The following is a 21,048-nucleotide window of genomic DNA, read 5'->3' on the forward strand; positions in this document are numbered from 1 at the left end:
AAAACAACAAAACGTCATGAAAGAGGCATTTTTATCACAGATAAATTTTAACATATGGCATACTAGAAAGATGAGAACGAGGCAAACACAGGATAGCTAACCCCACTAGCAGCAAGCTGCTCCTGACGTAAGTGAAAGCATGTACAGAAGCCAGCAGCAGTGGTGTCTCTCGTGGTCCTGAACCTGCTATAAGCTCTGCACTCACGGTTCTGCACCCAGGCCCTAGTAGCGTGTGCTAGGGGTCCCATGCTTCACAGGATGGATGGAAGTATTGCTTCCCCCAACTGCCTGCTCTCCCTGCAGCACTCACTGTCCTACTGTCCTACGCTAGCAGTGCAGCAGGCCCCAGACCTTGCTCCTTCAAGCAGGCGCGTGCTGGCACAGTGCAGAAGGTTCCACTGTCATGACAGCAGGCCCATCAATAATTTGCAGTGAGACAATTCCTGTTAGGAGTTTATTTATAGGCATAGCAGACCTTTAAATATCCAGGAGATAGGCCAAGTGCCACAACAGAGTCTTTTCCTACTCTCATTCCACAAAGCAGTACCTAGCAATCACCGGTCAGTAAAAGATATTAATGAGGTGTTGTTTCCTGGTCACAGAGCAGCCAAGTGAGTGGCCAAGGACATTCCCTCTCCTGGAATAACAGAGCAGTGGCATCAAAGCACAGGGGCTGCAATGAAGCATAACTAATACACTCAGCAGCTTAGGTATTAAGTTCACTACGGTATAAAAAAGGCATGGAAAGAACACGTAGGCAAAATGTAATGGATAGCCACAGGTGGGAGGAAAAATCAGCTTTGAATTCTCCCTAGAATAATTTCTTGCATAAGACTTTATATAAGCTGACAGCCTTTCACATTCTCAGAATAGGATCCCAAAATTCATTGTAAGGTCTGTAACCCTCTGGTGAAACAGTTGAGGCCACACTCAGAAGCAGCTACTCTGTTTACCAGGGAAAACAGCTACAGCCACTTCCAGGTGGGGCTGGAGTGGAACTTGGAGGGCCTGCAGGAATCTACACTCACCAAGTGGGGCAGCTCACAGCCTGGCTCACCTGGAGAGGCGCTTTGCTTCTCATCTGTGGGCTGTTTGGAAAACAGCCATATAGTCAGGGGCAGGAAGGAAGCCCATCTTGATCAAAGCCTCTTTGGAGTCCAGACATTTACAGATGGCAGTAAAACAGCCACAAGCTCTGCATCCTGGATCTGCCGCTGCAATAACGTGAGCACAGGCTAAAGCAGCCAGCACAGAGGCACCCTACTCAGCTAGAAATGTGTATGAGTATGCACTTAACTGCCAATGGCCTGAGAGAAGCCTGAGCTCAAACAGAAAAACCTGTGATGAAAGGAAAAACCATTTTTGCCACGTGAGGCCAGTTTTGCTTTGGGGTGCTTTAATACCTTCCAAACAAACCAGCTGTTTCATGCACAAGAACCAGTCAGAGGCACAGCAGTAAGCAAAGGCAGTGGTGGGCTGATACTCATCTCAGTTTTCATTGCTTTGAACCATATGCCCAACAGAAGCAGCAGGGAAACCATAAGAACAGTGTAATTTCAAAGCTGTGCCTGAGGGATTTGTCACCTGACATTCAGCATTGCCAGAACTCCCAGCACAGCTAGAAGAGTTGCATTTCCTGACGTTGCCTCCCTGCTGTCTCATGAGGTGAGCATATTATCCTCTATGGAAATTTAGAGCGGGGTTTGATTTCTCTTTTTCCTTCAGGGTCTGATGGATTAGCTCTCCCTAGGCATGGCGTTGTTCCATTGCTATCTATATGTCCAGTCTATGATTCAAGGAAATAAATCTATCCCTCAAGATATTTTAAGATGACCTTAACAAAATCACATTACCATATCCCTAAATACTTAGAATTCTCAAATTCACAAAAATAAAATCAAATCCCTTCTTTGAAAAAGTGCCATGAATTTTTATTCTGAAGGGCCTTCAGCTTCTAATAGATTAGGATTGTACAAGTTGAACATCATGCTGTCTTAAGAGATTTTTAGTATATATTTTAAGTGAAGAATACAGAGAAAGAAATAGAAGTATCACAGAATCACAGAATTGTAGGGGTTGGAAGGGACCTCTAGAGATCATTGAGTCCAACCCCCCTGCCAAAGCAGGCTCCCTACACCACGTCACACAGGTAGGCGTCCAGTCGGGTCTTGAATATCTCCAGAGAAGTAGACTTCACCACCTCCCTGGGCAGCCTGTTCCAGTATCAGTATCCTCACTGACTAGGCATAGCCAATGCAAATGATACACAGAAAGGTTACAGGAAGAAACCATCAGAACGTGACAGGAACCCAGATATTCAGAGTATTTTTTTAATGCTTTCTGATAAAAAAAATGAGCCTCTTTCTTTGATAACTCGGATTAGAAGCTCTTAACAAAAGCCAGCATCAGATGGGAAGGAAAAACTAAACCTCTCCTGGAAAGAAGCTGCTACACAGCCCCAGTGTGAAGGGCAGAGAGATCTCTAAACACAAGCTGAAGCCACAGGTATGAAACAGGATGGGACACAAGGAACAAAGACAGAAGGCTTTTAAAAACGCTCTGCTTCATCCACGCAGTTGGCAGGTTCATTTATGTCACTATTTCATACTTCTGGAATTGAATATTATTTATTTCTTTATAACATACACTATTAGACATTTCTGAAAACCTTGCCCATCTTCACCCAAACCAGCTTCTAGATGGGCTTCAGCACTTTCACAAATCAACATGTCCTGTATCTGAGCCTTTAAAAATTATGAGTAAATAATTCCTCTCGATCCTGATCAGGATTTTAAAATACCAAGATAAATGAAAATGACAGACTGTTGATAGTATGAACTCCGTTATTTAACCAGCGTGGTGTGAGAAGGAGAGGTCCTTGCTTAACAATTATAGCACAGAGGGCAGAAGATGCTGAGAAATATTTAATTTCTTCTCTGCTCTACTTCAGCTGAGTATCATTCATTATTTTCCAGTTCCTATAAAGGGGAAGGACAATGGGAACAATTCCATGTGTCACACAGTAGATATGACAAAACATATACACCCCTTTGTGCATCAAGTGCTGTTCAACAATTTACTTGTTCACACTGCAACTGTATGAAACAGGTATTGGGAAGGCCTGATCTCCTATCACTATATTGAGCCTCCAAAACACAACTGCCGTGAGGATTATGAAGGCACAAAACCTGATTCTCACCTGCTTGAACTCTGTCCTCCTTCCTTCTACTGAGAAGGTGCCCAAGCAAAGACATGCCCAAAGTCAGCTAAAATTGGATTGCTGTAATGGCAAGTTCTACTGCAGGAAAATGTGTTTTTTAGTAGTTTTTCAGACCCAGAAGGACTGGCAGACCTCCTAGCCTGACCTCCTGCATGAAAAAGACTGCTGCAGAAATGCTGAGATGGCTCCTCCTTGTAACATGCAGTAAGGTACTGGCAGACCAGGACAGCTTTCTGACCAGGAAGAAGGAGGAGTGGTCACAGCGGGTGATGCACGTGGTTTCTTAACCTCACAACAAGAGCAAGCAACTTGGTTTGCCCTTGAAATACATTCATTAAGACCCATTTCCCCAAGGCAACTAGGTCTCTAAATCTTGGAAATCTCCACCTCTTCTCTCCTCCTTCCAACTCTTCTGCCCAGGGAAAGGAAGCTCAATGTTTGCCAGTTTCTTCTCTCTGCAATTTCAGTTTTCCCCTGGTTGCTCACATTAGCTAATTCCCCAAGGTGTAAAGCCCCAAACTTAGGGCTCAACTCTCAACCTTCTCTTTCCCTGAGGCAAAGCTTACATTACCAAACAGAGAATAGGTAATAAGAGAGTAGAAGAATTCAATTTACCTGGACAGTAATTGACAGTTACTTCCATTTGCTTTCCCCGGCAATATTCCCTTAATGCATCATGTTCTCCCTCTTTCCTTTACACTTACCTACGCTAAACCAATGTGCTGAGTTATTATAGAAGAATGGCAAAATGGAACCCCAGTATTGCTCATATTCATGATACAGCAACCTACATTATACGCCATCGTCTGAAGGAAGGGCGAGTGGAGAGTAGCAGCAGCCTCCATGACCCGCCTGTCTCACCCCACTCAGCCCCAAGAGTCAAGAGTCACAGTAGCTATTTCCTAGAGTCTAGCTATTAGACAAGCCTCTCCACAGCCAATATCTGAGGAAAAGTGCACTACTATAGCACAAATTCTCTACTTTGCCAGACCTGTTTCTTCCTTTGCCATGAAGGATGCTAATTATAGTTTCCAATGTTCTTACAACTTTTTGAGAACCTCATGGGAGAAACACTATACAAAGACTGTATCACTGCTTGTGATGAATGTGCTGGTTGCACATGGTGGGAGGAGGCAAAATACCTCATAGAACCATATATTGTTTGAGTGAGAAGGACCCTTTAAAGGTCATCTAGTTCAACTCTCCTGCAATGAACAGCATGAGGTCACAGGTGGACTGACAACAAGAAGAGCTGGAACAAGGTAGGAACCAGGATAGACAAGGCAGTTCTTAAATTAGGTCACCTATTCTTGTGTGTGCCTGAAATTATAAAATTAGCAGCTTTCTTTTCTGTGTTTAAAATGAGGCCTGGGCAGCTTGCTTGGGGTATTCCTGCTTAAGCAGAGGAGTTGGACGAGATGACATCCAAAGGCCCTTTCCAACTCAGCCATTCTGTGAAAATGACAGAGGAGGAAGTGTAAGGGGTGGAAGAAACCAGCGTCCCATGCCAATAAATAAGCTCACATGTATAGAGCAAATCAGTTAATGGAAACTAGACCTGGCACAAGCAGGTAAACTTACTCGCCCCTGTCGTGGATTTGTGTGTGAGAGGAGAGTGATGGCAATCACCAGGTTTGGCATGCCCTGTTACACTGAGCAGAGTGCTGCACATATGGTCATACTGAACCATAGGAGAGGAATAAAATCACCCAAGGTCATGCCAAAATCTACTGAATTACATGCAAGAAATGTGACAGCCATGGGAGGGAGCTCTTAATTTATGGCTGCCTTAGACATGGTGGGGTTTTCTGCAGGCCTCACTGAGGGATAAAATTAGGTTGCAAAGGAAAAGTGAAACAGCATTTAACAGCCACAGCCCACTGTTTGAAATTACAAAGTATAAAATGAATGCTAATTTGAAGAAGGCTGAGGGGGGAATTTTCCCATACCCTCTTGCCTACCACACTGCATCACACACGGCAGTGAGCCCAGATGAAGAATACAGACTGGAGCAATTGTCTAACACACACTTTCACACTCATAGTGATTACGAGGGGAAAAACCCAGAGAATGAATAAACCCCAAGGATTCTTTCACAAAGTTCAGAGTGGAACATTGTCAAGAGTAGGTGTCTGCTGCAAGCCTGTGTGAGCTGAGTTCTTTTTTCATCACCTTTGTCATTTAAGGCTTCATTTGTGCTGTTACTCCATCACTGGCTTACTGAGCAAACTGCTAAGGAAAGAGAAAAGCCAAATGAAAGGAAAATACTTCCTCCCTGTCTGTATCACTTGAAAGGTACAGCTGCGTGAGCACCATGTTTTATTTCACAGAGCAAGAGTAGATTAGGATCAGGAGCTGTGATCAGTTTTAAAAAATATTTCAACACTTCGCAGAACAGGATGTGGCCCCAAATCATCAGATTATAGTAACTAGCATGAAGAAAGGCAGTGCACCTCAGCAGTGGTGTGGTTAGAAAGTGTGATAGTTCTTCATTTGAGAGACAAAGTACAAAAGTACTTCTTCAAAAGACTGTGCTTACTTAAACTGCTTTTGAAGGAAGAAAAATTATCCTCATTAAAAAGAGAAACAAATCCCTTAAATTTCTGTCGCAGTAACACTGGAATGGCCCTTTTGTATATCCATCACTCCTTAACACTTAGCAAATTTGTTAAACTCAGTCTCAGGAACCTCATGCAGGTTTGGTTATTAGAAATGCTAATACTTATTGTTTTAAACAAATGAAACTGGCTACGTGCTGAATAAATAGATAGGACAGAATCCCAGTGATTCCATTTTGGACATTTCAGAAAACAAATGTCACATTATTCATCTGTTTCTGACTGCATAGAGCATGTGTGGTTTTCTCTAGCTGCTGAAAACAAACACTGAGAAATCAGAATAATTCTTGTGTGGAGACAAGCGGAGTTAGCAGGAGTTAGCCCTCAACTCTGAACATTTGTTAAAATAGCTTCAACTGCAGAATTATTCCCTGGTACTGTAAGGAAAACCCTGCATAATTGTAATATTGCACGCACAACAGATGAGACAGACATGCAAACACCACTTATCTGTGTTCTTATGTCTCCAATTCCCATTTTCCCCAATAACTTCAGTTCAATATATGACCATCATGGAGCAAAGAAATCCAAGCTCCTGTTGACTGTCCAGGCTCTCTCCAGAGTATGAGGTACAGCTGAGTAGCTGTTCCTACTGAGAAAATGTAAGAACTTGAGTTTCTTTAGTTTTCTGTGGAAAGCTTATGTTTACCTAGAAGCAGCCCATTTGTTCAGATCTATCTCCAGGGTCCACAGATATAGACTGCCTGTGGTCACACAAGAAGTCTGAATGTTCTCCTGCATGCTAATAGAGTAAGACTTGGTTTGCACACTCTTGATTTTACACAGATAAGTCATGCACAGAAAGAAATGCTAAACAAAAACTGTATTCTGTGTCTTACTGGAGAAGGAAGGAAGAAAAAGCAGAAATAACAACAACAACAAAAGGAAGGGGAAAAAAAACAGCAGCCTGAGAATATTCCACAGATATTCTCACCTGACACAAAGAAGGGCTGTGAAATAGTCACTAAGGACACTCATTTCTAGGACTGTCTGATTTACTTATTTGTGAAGATCTTGGCCTGACTCTTTGAAAGATAAGGACAGCATGAGAAAATGCAGTATGTCAGACTCACATCCTGGTAAGGAAATTCTGATATCAGGCCCAATGTTCACCGCATATTCTTTTTCCTTCACTGGGTTTGCTGACATGAATTAGGGTACGTACAAAAATTGCTGCAGTTTAAATGATCTCATAAAATTAAGAAAACTATGGCATTCTCTAGCTGGTTAGGAGCTGTACTAGAGTAGGCTCTGACTTTGGCTTCTGCTCTGCATGATGGTTCTCATATGTCCCTCTCACTCTTCTGCGTCCAGTTGTTTTATCTGTGAAATGCAGGTAGGCTGCTCTGCCTGAATAGGGGCTGAATGGCTGTGGAGAGCCCTTGAGCAAGGTTTGTTATTGCTCTTCTCTCCCAGGGCTGTGTCTCATCTGGATTGCTGCACTTGCTGGAAGAGCTAACGTAGTCAATGTTTAACTGAAGCTGATCTCTCTTCTCTTCCACATGAGAGCCTGACCCAGATGCCCCTTGCCTTCTTTATGTCAGGTAATATTTACTAGCCTAGTCAGTACAAAGAATGAAATATTTCAGATTGGAAAATCAGACAGCATCTTACAGTCTCTGAGCTAAAGTACTTTATTCTGTGGAGACCAAGGCTGTGGGACTCAAGTCTTTTTAGGCACAGCAAAAGCTTAAAACTAACTGTCAAGCATCATGAACAAACCCTAAGCCAAAACATGGTCAGCAGAGAGCAGTGACCCATTGCCTCATGTCTGGCCAGCTGTACAGGATATAAACTCTGTGACAGGTGGCTCATGATAATTTCCTTCTCTGCCCTTAGAGAGAAACCACCAGTAATGAAACTCCATACCAGTTATCTTAGTTATAGTCTGGCTTGTGGTCTTCACTCTGCACGTGATGGAACAACCTAAGAGTAGGAAAAGAACTGCTCCACACTGTACTACTGAGGAGCTCAGGCAGGATTCATTCTCAGACAGAGCTGCTTCCTGAGATTAAATGTGCAGGAAATCTACATCAGAGCTACAATGAAAAGGGCTAGAGCAAAACAGGATTTACAGGAGATATCGGTCCAATACTGCTGGATATCGGACACCTTGTGGTGTGATACTTGCCTGCTGCCTGAGTCTCCTGGGCCTGCTACCTGAGACCTGCCTGTTTCTCCTGGACCCACTGGCAGTTGCCTGCTGTTTATCTACTTGCTGCATAAGGCCATCTATTCTGCCGCCATCTCCCCCTGCATCCTTACTCCTGCCCTGTCCTTGGACTGTGAGAATGGCACAAAATGAGACACTGCTGTATCCTTGGTGGTAACTATCCCCACTTACATACTTTTCGCTCTTTTCTTATATTTCCTATCACCTGTCTTCCCTTCCCGATCATCTTAATTTGTAATCATCACCAGCCTTTCCCTTCCCCATCACTTGAACTGATCATTAATTGGTCAGATAACATTTGACCTCACTTGTGTCTCAGTCTCACTACAGGTATATCAAAGAATCTCCCCTCTCGCTCTGATAATTTGAGTGAGACAGTATGTACTTGTACTGAACTACAAGAAAACATATGGCGCTGCTTCTGACAAATGCTAGCTCAAAAGAGATATTCCTTCAGGCAAACAAAACCTCAGGAATTAGCAGTTCTGCTGGTAGCCATGCACGGACCATGCTGCAGTCCCTCTGAAGGATAACATGCATTTGCTGAAGCCACACTGCAATTACTTTAAACAGAGAAGAGCACACAGGTAATAACACTGTAAAACAAGTAGCTTTCCTTTCCTTCACTTGGAAAGCAGGTACAGTAATATGGAACCACATTCAGGTATATGTCAAAATCCAGATCAAAATCCATCTATCCAGAAAAGATGCACTACTTCACATGGGTTAACAATGAAGATTCCAATGGAATTTAACAGACAGTAGGATGTCTCACAAAAGACACTTTGAGCTCTCTTGTATCACTGGTATTGTCTGCACGTCTCATGAAATGCTCACATTCAAACCACAGCTGGAAATCAGCTGGAACTCACAATTTAGAAGAAGTTTTTGTGGTTAAAATGTGAATACAGCATTGACTGCCTTTGTCCTTCATCTGTGAAAGAGCTTGGAATAACTTTAACTCCTGATAGATGTGTTTGGTCTCTGTATCTCTCATGCATTTTCTAATCAAATCAGAGACATCTGTTCCTGGGAAATAATCGTGCATCATGATTTCACATAAATTGCTTCACCAACTCATATGAATTCCCTGCCCAGAAAATAAATTATTTGTATGTGTCTACAACCCAGTGATTACCCTCACATTATCAGAAGCAAAATACACAAGAACTCTGGGTAAAGAGAGAAAACTGGTGTTCAGAGAACTTGAAGAACAGTTATAAGCATAGAGACTTCAGGCACCAACTTTCCACTGTATTACCCACATGAACGTAGCCTGTATTGTGTCTAAACATGGGCTTTTCATTATGGAACCTCAGTGATACACGTGAAACTGCAGCACTTCCAAACAACGCTACAGAAATAAGATCACGTTCCTCTAAAAGCCAGCCCTGACTGTTCCCAGCTCTGGTCATATTTGCACATAACATTTCTCTCCTGTGGCTCACATCTTGCCACGGCTTAGTCCTATTAAGGGAAATGCATTCATGTTTCATTATGCAGGACAGAAGGTTTTAAAGCAGTGCTACTGATCAGGCGGGGAAGAAGGATGACTGCATACATCATGCTATTAAACAGAGCCAAGGCAGGCTATTGAGCCTCAGTTATGTGGAACAACACTGTCCTACTAAAGTTCTCAACAACTACACTAGAAAAAATAATAGATGTTACAACAAGCCCAGTAAGAAGAGCTTTACAAGTTGATAGCAGTGCTGAGATGTTTCTAGAATATGGGAATATGTAAACACGCTCATTTCATTTTGAATTGCTGAAGGGCTGTGGAGAGCCTTTGAGCATCCTGAGTCTCTGCATGGAGGAAAAAACTGAAACTAACTCTCAAGCATCCTGAACAAGCTCTAACCCAATACATGTGGTCAGCAGAGAGTAGTGCCCCACTGCACCATGCCTGGCTGGCTGTGCTCTCGGAAAGCAGCTTGAGTAGCACTCCAGGAAAAGCCTCAGGGCTGCAGATCCCAGTCAGAATCATTTGTTCTTGCAACCCTAAATGTCTAATTTTTGGTATTTATTAACCACCTTTTAGAACCTTGGGCTCAAGATGTAGCTGACTGGTTTTCTCCCCACATTTTATAGGGAGCCTGAGATATGAACTCAAGGCTTGTGGTTTTCCATAGCTGTGTAGGCTCCAAAGGCTAGGTGCTGATACATCTATACATCCATATCTGCGCTATCCACTCTGGGCATCTGCTCTCTCTAGGCAAAAAGGACATGTGTCAGCCATGAGATACAGCAGAGGGGGAAGGGCAGCTATTGTAGCATGCAAAATATCAGACCTGTAGCCAAGAGTTTGGGAAGCCTCACAGTCAAATTAATCACCTTTATCCACAATTCAGACTGTACAATCAAAAAAATCATACTCATCCATGGCTTTATCACAAGCTGCAAATGATCTTTTCACTCCAGCAAGCTCTGAAAGCATCCTACAATAAGTGAACCACACAACAGTCCATCAAGCCCAGGAGAATGATCATTAGCATTCCACTTACTTACAGCTGAGAAAGCAGTAAAAGAAAAAGTCCTCTGGGCACATATTAGCAGTCTTTTTAATATGAATTAGCAGCAAGAAACTAGAAAGACCAGACATCTGATCATCTTGCACTTAGCTTTTGCAGAACCATAATTATATTAGATTATGGGAAAAAGTTAGTTTCATACAACATTGCATCATCAGAGATCACTAAATATCTCTTTTCTGAGCTGGTTCTCTTTCAGTTCAGCTGGTGCCCCTTTCACTCAGAGCTGTGGGTACAGTATCAGTGAGCCTATACATTCATGTATGCACCATATCAGTGAGAAGTGGGGGAGCATCCGCTCTCTTAGCACGGTTGCTGTCTTGCATCTCAAAGCTGCCTTACACCAAGTTGAAATATCCCAAAGAGTTATTTCAGGCAGCATTCAGCAGCACTGCTTGGACAAAGAGTTAACATTAAGTTTCCCCAGTAGCACTGCTCAGGTCAGTGCAACTACTCCTCTGTGTGGCACTAGACATTGACTTTAGGTGCTCTGGGTTGAAGCTTTGGCTTCAAAGCTTTGGGTCCAATTTTCCATTTGACGCAACTTATGCTGGTGTTACAAGTGGATTTAACAGCCATTCAAACAAAGCAGCAAGTATCTTACATCTGCTTACAATCTACTTTTTCCATTAATTTTCCTTAGATTGCATGACACATATTAGATGAAAGAGTCAAACTATATCAAATAGTGTGTATGTATGGACAAGTAAACCAAGCACTGTGTTCTTATAGAAGCTTTAAGAGCTACAAGCTGTTCCTGAGCTTACAAGTCAGCTACTATAACCTAGGAACCAAACATGTGAACTCACTTCTTTGCTCCATCTTAATTTTTCTGAGCAATCTTAGGGAACGGCTGTACTTCCCCATTTAAAGCAATTTATACCAAGAACTTAAAAAGTTAGGAGTAACTTGCTGAGATGAAACAACAAGACTTCCATCTGCTCCAGGCTTTGAGCTGACAGTTGTTCTAAACCACTGCCTTCTGTCTCATGCATCAGGTAGCCTGGTTCTTACCTATTGATAGAAGGCCCAGCTGGGTCTCCAAAGGCCTTAAAAGTGTGGCTTCTCTATTGGGCATGAGGGAAGACTTCTCCTTAGAGGCTCCAGATAATGATGTCAGCTCAGGTACTGCTTCATGTGGTGCCTGGAGTTTCACAGCATGCCTGGAAAACGTGCAGGTGTAAAACCTCTGATGTACAACAATGCACAGTAACCCAGACCACCTTACCTTAACACAGGAAGAACACAACATGGGGTAATTTGACTACACAGTCTGTGTAAAAGGACACCTTTGACTGAGGCATAAGTGGAAAAACAAGTTGACAGGCCTGTTACTGACACCATGTTTACACAAAAGCATAGTGAACTGTTTTCCTGTCTCCTGTGAACTGTGCCTGATGGCTTAGTTATTTTTCTACCTCCTTTCTTTGTAATAGAGCATAATATGAAAAGAATTAGGCTTAATGAATTCTTATTCCTCTTTGAAACCACCGTGATGTAGCTCTGGAAGACTAGCAGGAGAGCTAGTAGATCTGGCTCTCTATATAACAGTATACTCATTCTTCCTTTTCCCAGAACATTAGTGGTATCCGCTTTGACTCAAAATTGCAGAGAAAACAGAAGATTTGGCAAGCTCCAAAACATACAGGAGATGGGACTGATAGCATTCCACACATCTTAAGCTTAATATTAAATTGACGAACAATCTACAGCTACTTTGGAAAAAGCCGAATTGTTCGTGTTTCCACCATCCATTAGCTCATAATTCCCTTTTCAAGCAGCCTGTTGGTCAAAGAGGTAAGCCTGAATGTTATTCTGTACTCTGTGGTCAGGCTTAGCTGCAGCACTGTAACTTGAGGCATGAAAGGACAGGAACATTTGTTAAAGGTTTCCACTACAGAGCAAGAGCTCTCACTTTTTGCAGCTTGAAATAAATCTAACTTGCAGCACAGTAGCAAGTGCAACCACAGTGGGGTTTGAGCAGGAAAAGCCTTCACAGGGGGGCTAGTGAAGGATGGGTGGGGGAAAGGAGGTGGTTCTGTCACCAGAAAAAGTACTGCCGCTCAATTTTTTCCACTTGCACTCAACCCCACCATGACGCCCCAAGAGTGAACACAAGAACTGACCACTGGTTGACAATATATAAGCTCTGTGAAAGGTGCCTCACCATAACCACTTTCTTTTCTGCCTCAAGAGAGAAGCCACCAGCAATGAAACTCCACACCACACTCATCCTGGTCATAGTCTGGCTTGGCGTCTTCGCTCTGCGTACAGCAGAAGGTAAGTGTACAACCTGAGAAAGGAATTGCTCCACATTGCACTAATGGTCTGAAGAATTACATAGGATTCATTCTCAGACAGAGCTGATGCATGAGATCAAACTTCCAAGAAATCCAGATCAGAGCTGCAAGGAAAGGGGCTAAAGAAGAAGGAGATTTGTGGGAGATTTAATCTGACGTTCTGTTGATGAAAAGGTTGGCTTCTACCTCAGTGCAAGGAGAGTTTCTATGGCTTATAATCCTTACAGAGTTTTGCCATGAAAGCTTGAAGATGCAATGCAATGTGGTAAATGCCCCGTCCTCAGAGACACTCAAAGTCAGACTAGACAGGGCTCTGAGCAACCTGACATAGTTGTAGGTGTCCCTGTTCATTACAGGGAGCTGGACTAGATGGCTTTTAATGGTCCCTAGATCCCTTCCAACTCAGACAATTCTGTGATTCTATCATACGTATGTTTTCAATTGTTACTGAACCTTTTCAGACCATACAGCCATAAACAATTTTGATGTCCCAAGACGATCGAAGTTCTTCCAGTTCTGTTCTGTATTTTGAATATTTGCTTCTTTCTAAACAAGTATTTTGGAATGAACAGATAAGAACAAGAAGCGCAAAGAAAACAAGGTGTTTATACAAGGCTTTCTCTCCTTCAGGTTTCATGCAATCTAATATCTTGTTGGAGATCACTTATATGCACTGTAATGAACCATGTTTTTAAGTCATGTTCTGAATGAGTTGACAACTAGCAATGATTGTGTCCATGACTTTTGGATTAGGCCATGTGTATCATGTAAATATACTACATGTAGCACATTTACACAACTAGTTTCATGCAAAAGAGCGCAGAAAAATCACAGAAAACACTCATGCAAGCTGACTGCAAACCCACAAAAACATGCAGATACAAAAACACTTCACAAAACCACATGGAAACCAAATTGAGACCTGCTAAGCATTCATAAAATGATGTATCCGTGTACTGATTACGTTATCTTATTGCTTCTAGAGCTAGATCTCTCTACATGCTCATATTTTGATTAATGCTGCTGCTGTTCATCTCAGCAATACGTGGCTAAGTGCTACCAACTGACAGTTTGTACTATCATGCTCCAGGATATATGCTTTGGTTTTATTCTCCATTTTAGAAAAGCTCTGTGGGTATTCCTTGTGTTATTCCTTATTCATTTTCCCTGGAAATGATGTAGCAGAAGGGATATTAAGGCATTAGTACAAGGGATATTTACTGGAATAATAAAAACCTTGCAACTACCTTTGAGCTCTTTAATACCACATTTTGAAAAAGCAATGTGAGGGGTGCAGAAAGGTATGTTCTTGTACTGAATTGCGAGAAAACTTATGGCACTGCTTGTGACTAATGCAAGCTCAGAAGAAACTCCTTCAGGCAAACAAAACCCCAGGAGTTAGCAGTTCTGCCTGTAGCCATCACTGGCCATGCTGCAGCCACTCTGCAGGCTGAAGTGTTTGCTAAATTCACGTTGCAATTATTTCAAATAAAAAAAGCTCACAGATAATAAGATTATTCAAGGCAGATGTTATGGTTAGCAAATTGTACCTAAGGTACTCTTGGGCTTTTCAAGCCAGCTTCTCTATACATTCCCAAGAATAAACCTCAGAATATAGCCACATTCTGTTTGTCCTCCTGTGCCTTTCCAAACCCATCTATATATCTTTGATGGGTGAAGAAAAACCAGAAGCAGAAGCTTCTAGTAATATATATTTATACTTCACTTAAGCAGCTATTCCTCATTATTACTATGTAATGTAACAGTTTCCCAGAGAATTTTATACTAATATAGCCTCCTTAATAATCACAATTGCATTTCCCTGAAACATATGCAAATGTTGGACAGAAGAGAGGATTGGTTAGCACTCTATTGGGTTTGATACTAGATTTGCAGCAAGCGTGCAATTCAATCAGCATTCTGTGAATTGAATCTCCTGTATTTAAACAGTTAGTATGTGAGTTGATGTGGTTTTGGCATGGTATTAAATTCTAGTTTGGGGTGCCTATTGAGGAAGAAGCTTTACTTACTTCTCCTTTAGATGGATAGCAGGGACAGTAATACTGAGCTACATTCAGATAATATTTCAAAATCTATACAGAAAAGATGCACTACTTCACATGGGCACATAAATGTAGATGATACAGATTTCACCACAAAGATTCAAATGACATTTAACAGACAGTAGGATGTCTCACAAAAGATGCATTGAGCTCTCTTGTATCACTGGTATTGTCTGCACATCTCATGAGATGCTCACATTCAAACCACAGCTGGAAATCAGCTGGAACTCACAATTTAGAAGAAGTTTTTGCAGTTAAAATGTGAATACAGTATTGACTGCCTTTGTCATTCATCTGTTCTTCCCCTTGCAGGGAGTGTTGCGAGTCAGTCAATGCGCAAATTGTCCTGCGTAAATCTGTCTGCACAGAAAGTGGACATCAGAAGTATTGTCAGCTATGAAAAACAGAAAGTTCCAGTGGAAGCTGTCATGTAAGTATCTAATACACAGCCCACTTCCACACTCAACTATGCAAACAAGCTTCCATCAAAAAGGGAAAAGGTATCAGAAGACACTTCACAGCCCAGCTTGCAGACTCAGGCTAGTTCAGGTCACCCTTCCACTTCCCTGTGAAGGAGTCAGTCACATACTGACATAGGGAGGAGCAAAAGGTGGCGTGACAGAGAGCCTGAAGACACATGTTACTCACCAGAGCTGGCAGAATTCTTACTGGACATCTACAATCTTTCTACCCAGAAGGTTGAAGAAATCTCAGGGAGTGCATAGGCACTGAACTGACCGAAGGGGAAAGGTCCTGTGGAAGTGTGTGGAATAACTGTAACCCCTGGCAGGAGATGTATTTGGCCTCTGTATCTCACATGCCGTTTCTAATCAAATCCAGGACACCTACTCCTAGGAAATAAATGAGCATCACAATTTCACACAAATTTTCAAATTATGAGGAATGCTACGTTTTAAATTAAGTATCAGCATATATGCATATAACCATATATATTGCATGCTTACCTATGCCACGAATAGGGAACTGATATTGCTAGCTGCTGTTATGCCAAGTAACTATTTTAAACTCTAGCGTGCAATATGGTTTTACCACACTTGTCCTCATGAACTGCATAAAAAAAACAGACCAGCAAATCTGGCTCTGGGGACCAGAACTTAATGGCTGCCTGGCTTTCCTTCCTCCTGCAGGTTTATCACAGCAAATGGTATCAGGATCTGTGTACACCCTGATCAGAAATGGGTGCAGTCTGCTATAAAGAGAGTAGAAAGAAGACGTACTGCCAGAAGAAGATAATCTTGTCCTTGGCAGGCACCTGAGGCCAACAAAATGGAAGAATCATCACTGCCACACACAACAGGGAAGAAAGCCTTGCTATCTGCTTTTAAGTCCTACTGGCAATAAATTTTCTGAACAAACATGAACTCATCGGAATCTATTAATCACTGGTTCAATGTCTGCTGACTTCTTCATATTATATCTAGACTCTGTTACACCATTTGTTGTCTGAAATGCTTGTCAATATTTATTTACAAATAAATGTAGGCATCTTCTCATCTTTGCTGTCATGACTAGTATAGGATTTAAGGGTGAACAAACAGCAGATGGTTTCACATGCTATAGGGAAGAAAAATACCTCTCACAGAGATGGAAAGGAGTAGACCTCCAGGCTGATGGGGTGAATGTTCTGCACTGAGTGTTGAGACTCAAAATTATAAGAAAGCTGATCTCATGCATCGCCCAAGCAGTGCAATATTCAGAAGGACATCCTCGGGCTTTCTATTTTTATGTGTAGTATTGCACTGTTGGCTCTGATTTTAGCCACAGCAATGTATGAATACTTTCACCGAGGGATGACTTGGATCAAATTCAGGGCAAGTTTAAGAATGCAACTCTATTCAGACTTATCCTTGGGAAGACTTATCCTACTCTCTGACTTTCATTTTACTTCAGTTACACCTTCATTTGAAACAGAATTGGAAAAAAAAGAAAAAAGAAAGGTACTTGGGTTTTTTTTCCCCCCGCTGTTTTTCTCTGAATAAACAAGAACAAACCATGGCTGGAGTCAGTGCTTCACCAACTCATATGAATTCCTTGCCCAGAAAACAAAGTATTTGTACACATCTACTGTTGTTTTAAATTCAACATATTCTACTAATGAATTTCAATACTTTTAAGTTTAATAAAGTTACTCTAAGCCTCAAGTCAGACCATACATTTGTCTGCTTGTATGTCGTGCAGACTAAGACTGCTGAAACACGTACTGAATTGATTGCTCAAATGCTAAGTCATTTGGGCAAGCCAGCAAGAGTTGACACTACTTCCCCCTCATATAATCTGATTCTAGGCTTTCTATATCATATTTCTGTTGTTAAACCCCTTATTTGAGACAATACCTTGTCAAAAGTTTGGGTACTTCAAGTCAGGTCTCAAACAACCCAGTGATGACCCTCACATTACCAGTACTAAATACACAAGAACTCTGGGTAAAGAGAGAAAACTGGTGTTCAGAGAACTTGAGGGCTGGAGGACAGTTATAAGCATATAACCAGGCACCAACTTTCCACTGTATTACCCACATACGTGTAGCCTGTATTGTGTCTAAACATGGGCTTTTCATTACAGAACCTCTCAGCGATACATGTGAAACTACAGCACTTCCAAACAACACTACAGAAATAAGATCATGTTCTTCTAAAAGCCAGCCCTGATTGTTCCCAGCTCTGGTCATATTTGCACATAACATTTCTCTCCTATGTCTCACATCTTGCCATGGTTTAGTTCAATGAAGAGAAATGAGTTCACATTTTATTATGCAGGACAGAAAGTTTTTAAAGCAGTGCTACTGCTCAGGTGGGGAAGAAGGATGACTGCATATGTCACACTACAAAACAGAGCTGAAGATGTCAGCATCTATACTAGAAGAAATGTTACAAGCCCAGTAAGAAAAGCTTTACATGTCTAAAGCAACATTGAGATGTTTCTGGAACATGCCAGTATATAAATTACCTTTCATTTTGAACTGACTAAAAGAAGACCCCAATCACTCACATTATAGCAAACAGAAACACATATGTTCTCTTCACCATTATCAGAACACCAGCAGACTACAAAACAAGTTTACCTTTGAAAGTATCTCTGCAGTATGTTGCCTTAGACAAATACAATCTGCTTCCACTTACGAGAGCAGGACTGACTTAAAACAGCATTCTGGCAAATAGGACTTTAAAGCTCATCCTCAGTAGCATCTTATCACAGAATTAATCTCTAAGTGAATATATTATTTTTTTAATAATATAACCATAACCTGAGGATATACTAATTAAACATCACATAGAAATTAATATTTTATATCTGCTCATCTTCATCACAGTTCATGAACTAATTAATAACAGTTTCTAAGAATGAATCATCCTCCTTAATTGAACCTTGTTTGTTATACACTGCAAGATCTGTAATGATCCTTCTGTACTTCCTGGGAGAAAATTATGGCTGGCCAGTACATTTCACACCTATTTCTTCCAAGCCACTAAACCTAAGGGATTTTTCTGTCTTTCCCTGCCTATTTCACCTCTGTCCTTACTCTAGTTCCAGGTCTGTGCTATTTTTTATCATCTCTAGCTACATATAACCTTGAGGTTTATTTGTACTAGTACTGCTTCTGACTAGTTCTTTTCCAGAGGCTCTCAAACTGCTTTAAAAAGAAAGGAAAATAGTACTAAAATCTCTCTTTCTCTCTCTCTCTCACACACACACATACACAAAAATGCAAGTACCAAATGAAGAATTAGAGTGCTGCTGCTGTGTTGGATGCAAGTAAGGACCACAGTCCTAGTCTCCGTATCATCCTTAAGAAACATCTCACTCAAGAAAACAGAAGACTCTAAGGTACTTTTGAAAATCTGGGGCTGTAGTTGAACTGATGACCTCCTTGCACCTGCCTGCCCATTCATTTCTTCCCCAGGTGAGGTAGGGATCATGGAGACTGCTTCCCTTTCTGCTCATCCTCTGCTAGACTTAGTCCAGTAATATGAACATTGATTTTCTTTGACTCATTTTGTAAGAACCGTGGTTCCATTTGCCAGTGGGGACTCTCCAAATACACATGGCAGAGCAGTGGGCAACAATGTTTGAAACAACTCAAACATTTGTCTTCTGCCACACCAAAAATACAGAAGGGGCATGTTGTGAAAAACAAACAAACAAACAAAAAAAACCAACCTTTAGCAGAGAAAAAATAACCAACAGATAACACTGTGGACTCAAATACTCTGAACGTTTATAGCTTCACTATCTTCAGAGGGGGTAAGGACACACTCCTTCTGTACATGGGGGCTTTCTGCATAAAATATACTTCCTGGGCAGCAAAGTTATATAACTGCAGTGGTACTGTTCTCACTGTTTGTTTATAATTATTGGAACTGGAAAGTTAAATCTACAATAACAATCAGCTCTGACTGCAACCATCATTGTAACACTCAAACTCGCAGCAATGAACTGTTTCCTTGATCATTTTTTGCATGCCTTCAGTATCCATCATTTGTGTTTTCACCTGTTGATCATATTTTAACAGATTGTTCAAGACCCTATGTGAGAAAAAAGAAGACTAAGTATCTCTGTACAGATTTTAATGCATCATTGAGGCTACTCTGCCAAATATTGTTCCATGACATGAAATTCATAGTAACTGAGGAGATACGAATACTTCCCTTGTCTCCTCCCTGTGAAGCAATGTATCACATGGATTTTGGAAAGTTAAACCTTGTATTTAAATCACAAATGAATTAGTTACTTAACTCAAATTACTGAGGTTTGACACAGAACACACGAATTCAAACTTTACGGTAAGCCAATATAGTAGAAGGTGAGGGGAAAGGCAGGGAAATAACAAATAGAAGAACAGGAGCAGGGAGTTGTTGCAGAGGAAGTAGTATTAATTAGCTGTCATTGAGGTCTTATTTAGACTTTTAACAACTCACTTTCTCTCTTGAGTTATTACATCTGTTTGTTGCATGTGTCCTAGGGCAAGTTTCTCATTACCTTGAGGTAGTAGAGGCTTAAAAGATGTACAATAAACCTAGAGGCCCTAAGCTTCCACTAGTGAATTTTTAGGAACCAGTAACACCACTACACTGCTAGTGGTTGTCTGTAATTCAGCATGAAAGTTTTAGCTGTGCATTTGATTTCCATGGAGCAGTAAGAATGCATAGCGCTACAATGGGAATCATCATTGCTGTGCACTCCAATAAACCTATCTGCTCTCTAGGTATGACTAAAGCTCTTCTTGACACAATGCTTGTCCTGTTTCAAGGGCATTCTGCTGTTTTCCTCTTACTGCCTACAGTGATGCCTGTGCACTTACTAAGAGCTATTTATGTCTGCTGTTTCCCATCCCTTCCTATCAAGCCGTCCATGCCTTTAACTTGTACTTCAGTTTAGGAGATCTGAGAATAAGGGAACAGACCTGTTTGGACACTGTTTCTCAGTGAGGAAAACCTTTCTTTCTTTCTTTCCAAACACCTGCTGCAGGATGTCCACCTACACATGTCAGGCACTGAGACTGGTAAAGTTTCACCAGTTGATCCTCAGTGTTGGTGACCCACATTACTTAGCACCTTTCTGTGCTGTGTGATAAGAAAATGACTGTTACTAGGGCCCCAATCCGATTCCAGGCATAATCCTACCAATAAACAAACTCTGAACAGGAATTGACACAGCATGAGCTGCCAATTCATGTGATACCATCCTCAGGGTGCCCTTTCTAATGTCCTGGCCTGTTGGGGTTTGATTTATTAAAGCCTCCTAGCACAGCATCTTTCATAAGGATTTGTAAAATACTGCAGAACTCCATTTCAAGATTATTATGAAGAAAAAAGTTAACTGGTAATTATGTACTGCATAGTAACTGACACTTTTAGTCATGGTTTATATCAAGAAGAAAAATGGAGTCCCATTTAAATTTTGATAAATCACAATAACTTAAAGTGATTTTTAATATTTTTTTTTCATCTGTTTTCCAATGTGCAAAGTCTTCCAATATGAAGGATGGCCTCATGAATAGATTAAAACTGGATTTAAATTCAATCCAGCTCAAAGCCTGGTAATTACACAGGAATAGCCTTGAGAAATGTGTTTTCACTAGAACAAATGCAGATAGCTGCACCCTGAAATGTTTGTCTAAAGTA

The 21,048-nt window shown here is 41.3% G+C and overlaps 1 protein-coding gene and 1 long non-coding RNA gene across 3 annotated transcripts in view; one reads left to right on the forward strand and one right to left on the reverse strand.

Moving 5' to 3' along the window:
• LOC107320504 (uncharacterized) overlaps positions 1 to 21,048 on the reverse strand; it is a 123,638-nt gene that overhangs the window by 48,536 nt on the left and 54,054 nt on the right. The window lies entirely within an intron of this gene.
• On the forward strand, positions 1,522 to 16,419 carry LOC107320485 (lymphotactin-like). 2 transcript variants are annotated; one of them, XM_015876406.3, is made up of 4 exons: positions 1,522 to 1,665; positions 12,737 to 12,822; positions 15,218 to 15,335; positions 16,054 to 16,419. In XM_015876406.3, exons 1-4 carry the CDS (start codon positions 1,661 to 1,663, stop codon positions 16,157 to 16,159), a joined length of 315 nt encoding a protein of 104 aa, XP_015731892.1. In that variant the 5' UTR covers positions 1,522 to 1,660; the 3' UTR covers positions 16,160 to 16,419. The 2 variants fall into 2 exon arrangements, with proteins under 2 accessions (XP_015731892.1, XP_015731898.1); XM_015876412.3 differs by lacking the exon at positions 1,522 to 1,665 and adding an exon at positions 12,118 to 12,339.

The sequence above is a fragment of the Coturnix japonica genome, chromosome 1 (assembly GCF_054131305.1).
Source record: "Coturnix japonica strain WE chromosome 1, WE-NBRP24, whole genome shotgun sequence".
Classification (NCBI taxonomy): domain Eukaryota; kingdom Metazoa; phylum Chordata; class Aves; order Galliformes; family Phasianidae; genus Coturnix; species Coturnix japonica.